Source organism: Polypterus senegalus, chromosome 3 (assembly GCF_016835505.1).
Source record: "Polypterus senegalus isolate Bchr_013 chromosome 3, ASM1683550v1, whole genome shotgun sequence".
Lineage (NCBI taxonomy): Eukaryota > Metazoa > Chordata > Cladistia > Polypteriformes > Polypteridae > Polypterus > Polypterus senegalus.
Genome location: NC_053156.1, coordinates 148,219,242 through 148,231,274, shown reverse-complemented (window position 1 = coordinate 148,231,274; position 12,033 = coordinate 148,219,242). Strand labels below are relative to the sequence as shown.

Here is a 12,033-nt window from a genome sequence, read left to right as displayed (position 1 = left end):
CACACCCAGTGCAAATCTTAGCATCTTTAACTCTGCCACCTCCAGCTTTGTCTCCTGCTTTCTGGTCAGTGCCACCTCCAACCCATATAACACAGCTGGTCTCACTACCATCCTGAAGACCTTCCCTTTCACTCTTGCTGATACCTGTCTGTCACAAATTACTCCTGACACTCTTCTCCACCCATTCCACCCTGCCAGCACTCTCTTCTTCACCTCTCTTCCACAATCTCCATTACTCTGTAGTGTTGATCCCAAGTATTTAAACTCATCCACCTTCGCCAACTGTACTCCCTGCATCCTCACCATTCCATCATTCCAGAGCCGATCTCTGATGTAATCCCACCTCCAGCTTGAATGCATCCGTCACTGCTACCACAGACCTCACCACAGTCACACTTCCCTCGTACATATCCTCTTACGTACTTCTCTGCCACTCCCGACTTCCTCATACAACACCACAGCTCCTCTCGAGGCACCCTGTCATATACTTTCTCCAGGTCCACAAAGACACAATACAACTCCTTCTGGCCTTCTCTAAACTTCTCCATCAACATCCTCAGAGAAAACATTGCATCTGTGGTGCTCTTTCTTGGCATGAAACAACACTGCTGCTCAATAATCATCACCTCACTTCTTAACCTAGCTTCCACTACTCTTTCCCATAACTTCATGCTGTGGCTCATCAGTTTTATTCCCCTGAAGTTACTGCAGTTCTGTACACCCCCCTTATTCTTAAATATCGGCACCAGTACACTTCTTCTCCACTCCTCAGGCATCCTGTCACTTTCCAAGATTCCATTAAACAATCTGGTTAAAAACTCCACTACCATCTCTCCTAAACACCTCCATGCTTCCATAGGTATGTCATCTGGACCAATGGCCTTTCCATTTTTCATCCTCTTCATAGCTGTCCTTACTTCCTCCTTGCTAATTCGTTGCACTGCCTGGTTCACTATCTCCAGATCATCCAACCTCTTCTGTCTCTTGTTCTTTTCATTAATCAGTCTCTCAAAGTACTCTTTCCATCTGCTCAACACACTCTCCTCGCTTGTGAGTATGTTTCCATCTTTATCCGTTATCACCCTAATCTGCTGCACATCTTTCCCAGCTCAGTCCCTCTGTCTAGCCAATCAGTACAGGTCCTTTTCTCCCTCCTTAGTGTCCAACTTCTCATACAACTCATCATACACCTTTTCTTTAGCCTTTGCCACCTCTCTCTTCACCTTGCGCCTTATCTCCTTGTACTCTTGTCTACTTTTTGCATCTCTCTAAATATCCCACTTCTTCTTTGCCATCCTCTTCCTCTGTATACTCTCCTGTATTTCCTCATTCCACCACCGGGTTTCCTTTTCCTCCTTCCTCTTTCCAGATGTCATGCCAAGCACCCTTCTTGCTGTCACCTTTACTACATCTGCTGTAGTTTCCAAACTGTCTGGTTACTCTTCACTGCCACCCAGTGCCTGTCTCACCTCCTCCCTAAACTCAACCTTGCAGTCTTCCTTTTTCAACTTCCACCATTTGATCCTTGGCTCTGCCCTCACTTCCTCTTCTTGATCTCCAACGTCATCCTATAGACCACCATCCTATGCTGCTTAACTACACTTTCCCCTGCCACCACTTTGCAGTCTTCAAGCTCCTTCAGATCAACTGTTCTGCATAGGATGTAATCTACCTGTGTGCATCTTCCTCCACTCTTGTACATAACCCTATGTTCCTCCCTTTTCTTAAAATACGTATTCACCACAGACATGTCCATCCTTGTGGCAAAATCCACTATCCTCTGACCTTCTTCATTCCTCTCCTTGACATCATACCTACCCATCACCTCCTCATCTCTACTGTTCCTTTCACCAACATGCCCATTTAAATCTGCTCCTATCACCACTTTCTGTCCCTTGGGTACACTGTTATCACTTCATCCAACTCACTCCAAAAATCTTCTTCTTTCCTCCAACAATAAAAACAGATGTTAGGCTGATTGATGTCTTTAATTTACTGCCGTGAGAGTTGCTCTTGTCTAATTTCAGCCAGAAAAGATTTTAACTTCTCTTGACACAAATGTTGAAAAATTGGGGTCAGAAAATAAGTGAATGAATAAAGCTGGGGGTTTAAATCTTTGTTCATAGTGAAACATTTGACAACTTTTCATACATTTGTACTAGACATTTCCAGAAAAAGACATAAATACACCAGAAAACTTACAGCTGTCTCAGTCTTCAGTGTAACCTTAAGAGGATGATACTGTGATCCTAATACATTTTCCATGCAAATTTTAATTTTATTTTCACCAGGTAACAGTATCCGGAGGTACAACCTTTACAGTTTTAAAAAATTTGCAGTCAGATACACCCTATACCATCACTGTGGTTCCTGTTTACACTGAAGGAGAAGGTGGTCGACTGTCTGGAAATGGAAAGACATGTAAGTCAGAAAAATAGAGTAGAGTGTTGGATGTTGGCATATAATAAACTGATTGATTGGGAAAGTGAAATTCCCTGTTGTAATTCCTGTAATAGGCCATTTTGGAAGACTAAACATTTTTAGGTATACATGTACAGTATATTTGCCTTGTACCCTGTTTAATTCTTTCTGCATTAATAATTTCCTTGATTATGAATATAAAATGCAAAGTTTTGCCACAAGGAAACATTCAGTATTTTTCAAGTCAAACATCTTTTTCACAATCATTATATATTTTTTTCCATATAAAAATAAAGTGTTTTTTTATAAATTTTTAAAATTCATTTTCTGTTCTTGCTGCTTACAATGGTGGTAATGGATACACAAGTCCACAGGTAAATGAAAAAGCCTTAAAACTTACCGCATGCATCCATTTTTCAATCCAAAAATGTTACTGAGTATTGACACACATCTTCAGATTGCACATGCATTGCAAAACAGCGTATCTATGTCATTTTAAGAAGAAAAAAAAGAGTAAAAAGCAAACCATTGTTGTGACATTCAACCATTTTAAAAGAAGACTGTGCACTTTGTTCTGCCGCTCACCTTCCTTTGTGGTATCTTTCAGGACTAGAGGTGTGTATTCACCTTGGAAAGTCATCCCTAAGTGCTGGTAGTGACACTGAATGTTTAGTCCTGATTGTGAAATGCTGTCTCTGTTCTGTAGATAACTAGGCAGTAATAACTGAAAAAGCACACTTATGATCACTTATATTCTTTCATTATACAGACAGCTTATTTCATTATTTCTGCAGCCTCTTCCACCATGCAGCAATACACACTCCTGCCTCACTCCACTCAGCCAGGATCAGAGGCAACCTTTATGCCTTTCTTCCTCCCAGTTTCATGCCGGTGGCTATGGATCTGGAGCACAATCTTAGTTGCATTTTCCTACTCAACATGCAAACTTTACCAGTAATCAGTCAAGCAAGGTACAACTAATACAGCCTCCAAATAAGGTGATAATTCACAGGCTCAGCAAGTTCTGTGTCTGCAGTCTGCACCTACTTCCCCGAGTCCTTTGTGCTGCCGCTGCTAGTACCGTATTTACCATGTACCAGATGCCCTCGTGTAAGACACGCACCCAAAATTTTTAAAAAGAAAATCACGGAAATCATTTTCCCCCGTGTACGACACGCGTTGTGATTGTATAGGAAGCGTTTAGAGAGAGAGAGTGTGCGAGTGAGAGAGAGAGCGAGAGAGAGAGAGAGCGCAAATGCACGCGAGAGAGAGAGAGAGTGCAAGTGTGCAAGCCAGAGAGAGAGAGCGAGTGCGCGAGCAAGCGAGCAAGAGAGAGCGCGAGTACACGAGCAAGCGAGCAAGAGAGAGCGCGAGTGCGAGCAAAGAGAGAGCGCGAGTACACGAGCAAGCGAGCAAGAGAGAGCGCGAGTGCACGAGAGCGAGTGCACGAGCAAGCGAGTGAGAGAGAGTGCGAGAGCAGCGAGTGAGCGAGCACAAGCAGAAGAGGTAAACATTGCAGAGTTACATTTCCTCGTGTGTGACGCGCACCTGATTTTCTAATGCTACTTTTTGGGAAAAAATGTGCACGTGGTACACGCGTAAATACGGTATTTAATATTTTAGTTTTAGTGATTGAATTTCTCAAGTTGAGGCACTGCATTTTTATTCTCCATTTGGTTAAATAACTGTACCACTGCATTTTTCAGGGGCCAAATACACTTGCAACCTACTGCTTGCCCAAGAACACACATACACACAGAGTATAGAAGATGGTTGAGAACAAAACACTCAAGCATTAGAGAAATATACCACCTACCTTTATTTTTAATGCTTATTTAAAAACCTGAAACAAACAGCTGTTATTGTATAGTATATATTTAGAACTAGAGTCTCTGGTACAACAAGAACATGAGCAAGTATCTTGTTCATGGCTGAGGTTTTGGCTTTACAGTTGTTTCCATCTAGCTTGATTTTGGGAAGGAGCCTAAAGGTTGAATGGTACAATGAATTCTAAAATGGTATCACTCAGATGTTAAGCCATTGTCATAAACCAACACCTAGTGACTAGCACAGTGTGGTGGTTGCTATTTTGTAATTGTCTTATTCAAATACTATTTGCAAAATGTAATCAAATTATTTATACATTTCTATATACACACCAACTTTCCTTTTTCTTTCTGTAACAAGAATTATCTAGCAAATTGTTGGCCATATACACAATGCTGTGATTGACTTTCAACTCAATCTTTTAATGAAAATTGTCTTTGGATATTAATGTTTTAAAAAGGCCTCATCTCATACCTCATGTAGCATCTAATATTCCTAATGCAACTTAAAAAAACATTTTTATATACATAACCATGACAAATCACATTGATATGGTAATTACTGATTATATTTAGTGCCTACTACACCCTCCATCTGTTATTCAGAATCTGAGGATGATCAGATAATATTCAGTATCAGAATTATGATACTGTTTAGATCATATTCTTTGTTCCTTTCTAGTTTTCCGTTATTTGTAATGCTGTAATCCACGCAATTTAATTTTATTTACTTCAGTGCCACTCGGAGGACCAAGAAATCTGCGTGTTACCAATCCCACTACCAGCACGCTGAATGTACGGTGGGACCCAGCTGATGGCAATGTACGTCAGTACAGAGTTCTGTATGTTCCATCCAGTGGTGGAGTTGAGGACGAGGTATGTTTTAGTTTATCATTACGTTTTCTTAAACTGAATGAATATTTCCTTGTGTAGACAGATCTTGACACATTTTGTAAAATTTACACAACAGATAACACATTTGTTTTAACTAGTTTCTAGCTTATGTTACCTGCATCAATGGCAAGTTCTTTTAAGAAAAACAAAAATGTATTTAGAGTTTTGTATTCGTGTAAATAAGTGTCCTGAATCAATATCTTTAGATTTGTGGGGTACCTTCATAAATATCTTTTTAAATAAATCTAATAACAGTTTAGGCAATTGTTCCACTAAATTGAAACGGAGTGGTGTCTCTGAGGCTAAGGATCTGTGCTGGTATCGCAAAGGTTGCTGGTTCGAATCCCCGTCACTGCCAAAAGAGATCCTACTCTGCTGGGCCCTTGAGCAAGGCCTTTAACCTTCAATTGCTCCAGGGGTGCTGTACAATGGCTGACCCTGTGCTCTGACCCCAAAGGGTATGTGAAAAAAACAAGTATTTTCCTTTGGGATTAATACAGTTTGAAAAACAAAACACATATACCATTCTGTTTATACTGTGTTTTACTTAGAAATTGAACTCAAATGCAGTTCAGTGTAATTTACTTTTTATTTTAAAAGACTGAAACTGAGTTTAACATGAAGAGCAGAGGTATATTCTTAATTACACAGATGGATCAATCCCACTAATGCAGATTATGTTCGGTTTAATGCATGAGATTGTAACAGTTAAAATACTCAGTGTTTCAATATCCCTTGCACTTTAAATGTCATATATACTGTAATTGCTTCAATTGTTAATAGGCAATAGTATCTGGAGGCACAACCTCAACGGTTCTAAGGAGTCTGCAGTCAGATACAGCCTACACCATAACTGTGGTGCCTATTTATACTGAGGGAGAAGGTGGCCGTCTCTCAGGCACTGGAAAGACATGTAAGTGAACACAATTTCCATTCATCAAACTGACATAGTGATGTAAACCATTACTTAAGGAGACTTCTTGTAAATATTTCTTATAAACTTGGGTGTGATTAGGATAGTTTCATTAAAGCAATGAATAGAGCCTTTTAAAGGAATCTTTTAAAATGTTGCCCACTTGAATGTCTGTGTTATACCCAGAAAATGTCAGACTTTCAACATTAATCTCCTTAAAGAAATGGCTGGCTCTACATTATGAACTGTATATGTCAGTTTTTTCTAGTGCAACCAACGGCAAAACACATCAAAGCGCCCGATGTCTAGACTGTTTGTATTCCTTTCAGTGCACTCTCACATGAGTAACACTTGCTTCCTTACAAGAAAGTTTCCGATTTAAATTGCGTTCATAGTTTGCAAACCATCATAAAACCTCACAAAACACTACTACATATGAAGCTTAATTACACCATTAGCCTTTTAAATGTTTCTTTCTTTGTGGTCTCTACATTTAGAGGTGGTCTCCACAGTTTTGGGGTTTTATACAAATACTTAGCATGTCTGTAAACGTTGTTTCAGCTCGTCACATTTTTATACTTTTAAATCACAATTACAAGAATTGTGTTTTTATTTCCTTGTTACAAATTTAATCAAGATGCAGCTAATTTTATTTTTCAGTGGCTATTTTGTTAAAACAAAACAGTATCCTTTTAAGAAAATAGCTTGTGCCATAGTTTGCTGTGATATAATTTTACCTCTGTCATTATCTACGCCAGAACTTGACATCTGTTTGTTTCCAATGTCTGAATACATTAAACAGAAATAAACCATAAGGCGGTTAAATATGAACTAAAAGAAACAAAACATGTTTTGAAAAGGAAGGTGCTTTGGAGAAAGAAACTGATTTTATATGCAAAATTACAAGGCAAAATGTGTTCTAAGGTTACTTTTTACAGAGGCAAAGCAATAACTCAGTGTTAATTTAAACTCTAGCTGTCACTGCCGGCGGCCAGTTTTTGTTTGCCAATTTTTTTTAATATATCTTCTGAAGTAATCAAGCTTGTATGGAAAAAATCTTTTTGGCAGTTATGCACAGGTAGCACTAACAATCTTGTGACAATCCTGCTTCATAAAATGCTATTTATTTTATTGTGTGTTTTTTATTCTTATTAACAGTGGTCCGAGGATCCCCAAGGAATATTCAAGTTTTCAATCCAACTCCTAATACTTTGAATGTTCGATGGGAACCTGCACCAGGACAAGTTCAACAATACCGGGTTGTCTATGCTCCGCTAAGGGGAACCCGGCCTCCTGAGTCTGTAAGTTATTTTGTCAGTCAAATAAAACTTAACCGCTGACTGGAGGGGAATATAGCCACTAATATTTATTTTGCATGATATCTTGCATTCTCCCTGTGTCTGCGTGGGTTTCCTCCTGGTACTCCGGTTTCATCCCACAGTCCAAAGACATGCAGGTTAGGTGCATTGGCAATTCTAAATTGTCCCTAGTGTGTGCTTGGTTTGTGGGTGTGTGCCCTGCGGTGGGCTGGCGCCCTGCCCGGGGTTTGTTTCCTGCCTTGCACCCTATGTTGGCTGGAATTGGCTCCAGCAGACCCCCGTGACCCTGGATATAGGATAGGATATAGCAGGCTGGATAATGGATGGATGGATGATATCTTGCATACTACAAGCAAACACTTAACATGGACAATACACTGCTCTGTAAAGGTGAATTTAAGTATATTTCACATTGTATTAAAAAATTATACACAGATTTACACATTGGAAATAAAAAGTCTTCAGTACCCCATTTAGAGTTATTAATATTGTACTCTGGTAGATAGATAGATAGATAGATAGATAGATAGATAGATAGATAGATAGATAGATAGATAGATAGATAGATAGATAGATAGATAGATAGATAGATAGATAGATAGATGAAGATTTATCAATCTTAAGAGACATTGCAAAAGATACAGCAGCAATCATACTATACTAAACAGAACACTGCAAGAGTATTCAACTAGTTTGTTTGTTATTGCTCAATGCAAATATCACAGGTGAAAACAAAGTCATTCTTAGATAGACATCGTTTTAAAAGTTTGCACTCATAATTGTTCACCTCATCACCCCTGAGTTAATGTTTGGCTGAGTAGCTTTATCTTAAATTACAGACATGAGTGTTTTACGATAAGTCTCCGCCAGGTATGTGTATTTGTATTTTGGTTTGGGGTCATTGGTGAACAGACATTTTCAACTCCACCTGCATGTTATCAAATGGACTGAAGTCAACGTCTTGAGCGTGTCATACCAGAATATTTCTTTTTTTTTGTTTTCATACAAATCATTGTCTTGCTAGAAAAGGAATCATCCTCAGAGTCCAATGTGTCTTGCGGAATGTGGTAGGTTCTCCACCAGGAATTCTCATCCACTTTTCTTCTTTGCAGACAAAGTGCTGACACAAATAGGAGGAAGATGCTGGCACCACTGTGCGGTACAATAATGATGGTGTTTTCAAGATGACACGTGGTGTTGTTGTTGCGGAAAAAATAACATTTAGCATATGGGAAAAATGTATTGTCTCATTTGGACAATAAATTTTCTATCACTAAGTCTCAGAGTTCCTTACATGCTTCCAATGAAGAAATAAGTCAGGATTTCATCAATTGCTTTTTATTTTTGCACAATTTCCCATAAAGCTTAGTTTTGGCAAGCAATCGGACAATTGTTTTTTGACGCGGTTTCTTCCATCTCAAAATGAAATGAATTCTTTTACAGTTGCCATACATCCCTTTGTAGCTTTTACAAGTAGCATATTTTCTTCTGAATACTTTTTACGTTTTACCACACACTCTTTGTTGCACAGTTTTCCCATATTTGTCTGTGTTTCCTCATATAGAAATTGCCTATATTTTGGTGATTTTAACTTTCTTGGAAATAATCTTATGTCCTTTTCCTAATTGGTGATTTTGAACATTCTTATCCATAGTAAATTCTGAATCTTCTTTTGTCTTTAATATATAGTCTTTGTACAGGTTGTACTTGGTTAAATATTGGATTTTGTAAAGACAGGTTAATTTAAACCTAAATGCATGTGAAAAACGTAATTATACACATACACTAATTTCACTAAAGTTGTTTGTGACAGATCAAGGAAGGGGTGTTATAGCAAATGGGGGGTGAGTTCAATAATGTAAATTTTGTTTTTCTTCAACATGCATTTTTTTGCGTTAATCAATGGCAATTGTCTCATTCTCACATATATAAGTTGACATGATAACAAAGTCAGTCAGTCATTGATTGTCCAACCTGCTATATCCTAACACAGGGTCAAGGGGGTCTGCTGGAGCCAATCCCAGCCAACACAAGGCGCAAGGCAGGAACAAATCCCAAGCAGGGAACCAGCCCACCTCAGGGCACACATACACACACACCAAGCACACATTAGGGACAATTTAGGATCACCAGCGCACCTAACCTGCACGCCTTTGGACTATGGGAGGAAACTGGAGTACCCAGAGGAAACCCACACAGACATGGGGAGAACATGCAAACTCCACGCATGAGGACCCTGGAAGTGAATCCAGGTCTCCTAACTGCAAGGCAGCAGCGCTACCCACTATGCCGCCTGATAACAAAATTAAATACATAATAAAAATCAAAAGATTCATATTCTTTTGAAATCAACTCTGTGTATGAAGTGTATGCATTTCATTGTCCAGACTATGCTTTAAATTCTACATTGATATTTACTGTTCATAGGTCGTTGTACCAGGAGGGACTACTACGACTGTCCTAGAACGTCTGATGCCTGACACTCCTTATTCTGTTAATGTTGTCGCAATATATCCAGATGGAGAAGGTGGACAAGTCAACAGTGATGGAAAAACATGTAAGAACTTCTATATTTTAATTGTTTTTATCTTGTAAAGCCAAACTGTAATGGAATAAAATCAAATGGAGAATTCTAAAAACATAAAAAGACACTAAAATAAGGACATTGGATGCACCATAGATCCCATTATTTGATTGGCTTTGTCTGTGAATAGGGACACTACCAAGTAACAGGATCCATCTGCTTATAATTCACTCCATTACAGCTGTTTTCTGTATCTATAATAAATCTGGTCTTAGCCAGCATTTAACTGTCAAACCTATTCATATATATCTTGGTTTTAAAATAAAATACTGCAGTCATAATTATTCTGTTATTGGTTATGAATACAGCTTTTAATATTTTTATTTATTTATTTGTTGATGTATTTTTTGCTAAGCTATCTTAGATATATAGTGCTTCTTGAGCAAAACTGAGAAGCAGTGGTAGCACTGCTGCAATCACAATAAGGTGATGAGGGTTTGCCATCCTGGATGAAGTTTGCATGTTCTCACCATGTCTGTATGGGTTTCCTCTGTGCTCTGTGTCAAACATTTATAAATAAATAAGAGCGAGCAGTACGGAGGATCTCATTTAGCCACTGAATGGAACAGAAATACATAAGAAGAAATAATTTCAGGATGCAAAAAAAAAAAAAAATAATATTGTCACACCTGGGCTGAAGTTTGCATGTTCTCCTTTTGTCTACATGAGTTTTTGTTTCTCCAATAATTTCCCCTCATATCACTAAGATTTGAAAAATTCTGCCAAGTTCAGACAACCATACCGCTCCATACATCACGATAACAGCAAACATCACCCGAAAGTGTAATGTTTAAAAGTGATGTTCCATCAAAAGATAGGTCACCTTCATGACCAGTGCAATAATCCCTTAGACAGACACATTAACCTAACTCACACCTCTGTTAATGTGGGAGGAAGGTTTCCACAAGAAAAAGCAGTTCCACACAGTCAAATTAAGGCTAGTAATATACCACCATGCTGCTCAAGAAATATCAACCCAACCATAAATCCATTTTCAAATCCGTATATTGCATATTCAGTTCCAAACTGCAGAGAATTGGTAACTGCCTCATGCTGCATACATTTTGTTTAACTACAGCTCTGTGATTGATTTTGTCCATAGTGCCTCGCAGTGGTCCAAGAAACATCCGTGTATATGATCCAACCACCAACAGCCTCACTGTAAACTGGGAACATGCTGATGGTCCCGTTCAGCAATATAGAATTGCTTATGCACCGACCACGGGAGATCCCATTGAAGAATTTGTAAGTAGCTGCTGAAAAAATATACATGTATTGATGTATGATGTATAATGTAAAGAAAAACATCAAATTTAAACCTTAAGGTTTTTGGTGAATTTGTGTAAAGGCAGTGCAAAATCACATTCATTGTAAGTGAAGAGATGCCTACCATACCTTGTAAAAAAGGTGTGCCCATATACCAACTACTGTCTTTGTTCGTTATAAAATCCTAATGTTGCCTGAACCAGGTCTACTTTATGGCCTTAAACCTTTCTTCTTTTTCCTCTTCATCTTAAAAGTCAATGGGGGGATTAGCCTTACACAAATACCCATATTTACTAAATTCTAAATTTGCTCCTTTCCAACAGACATATGTTCCTGGAAGAACAAACAAGGTCATTTTACCGAATCTTCAGGCTGACACTCCATACAGGATTAATGTAGTGGCTGTTTATGCAGATGGAGATGGTGGAGATCTAACAGGACATGGCAGAACAGGTATTGTGACTTTGTATATCAGACAGCCTTAAAACTGCTGTCTGCTCTATTCATCTAAACCAACATATACATTTATATGCACCCTGAAAAGAATCAACTGACTCTTATGTTGAACTTTTTAGTTCTCTCATTAATTTATCTTTCATGTCCATCCATCCTCTTCCTCTTATCTGGGGTCAGGTCGCGGGGGCAGTAGCTTAAGCAGAGAGGCCCAGACTTCCCTCTCCCCGGTCACTTCTTCCAGCTCTTCCGGAAGAATCCCAAGGTGTTTCCAGGCCAGCTGGGAGACATAGTCCCTCCAGCGTGTCCTGGGTCTTCCCCGGGGCCTCCTCCCAGTTGGGGGTGCGGAACACCTCA

General features: G+C 38.9%; 1 protein-coding gene across 4 annotated transcripts in view; it reads left to right on the top strand.

The window, feature by feature from the left end:
• The window catches only part of col12a1b (collagen, type XII, alpha 1b), a 171,379-nt gene that overhangs the window by 88,278 nt on the left and 71,068 nt on the right, over positions 1–12,033 (top strand). For all 4 annotated transcript variants that reach the window (XM_039748035.1, XM_039748034.1, XM_039748032.1 and 1 more), the window contains 7 exons: positions 2,292–2,421; positions 4,984–5,123; positions 5,925–6,054; positions 7,213–7,355; positions 9,801–9,930; positions 11,060–11,202; positions 11,547–11,676. In XM_039748035.1, coding sequence (XP_039603969.1) covers positions 2,292–2,421; positions 4,984–5,123; positions 5,925–6,054; positions 7,213–7,355; positions 9,801–9,930; positions 11,060–11,202; positions 11,547–11,676 — 946 coding nt within the window. The remainder of the gene's footprint in view (positions 1–2,291; positions 2,422–4,983; positions 5,124–5,924; positions 6,055–7,212; positions 7,356–9,800; positions 9,931–11,059; positions 11,203–11,546; positions 11,677–12,033) is intronic.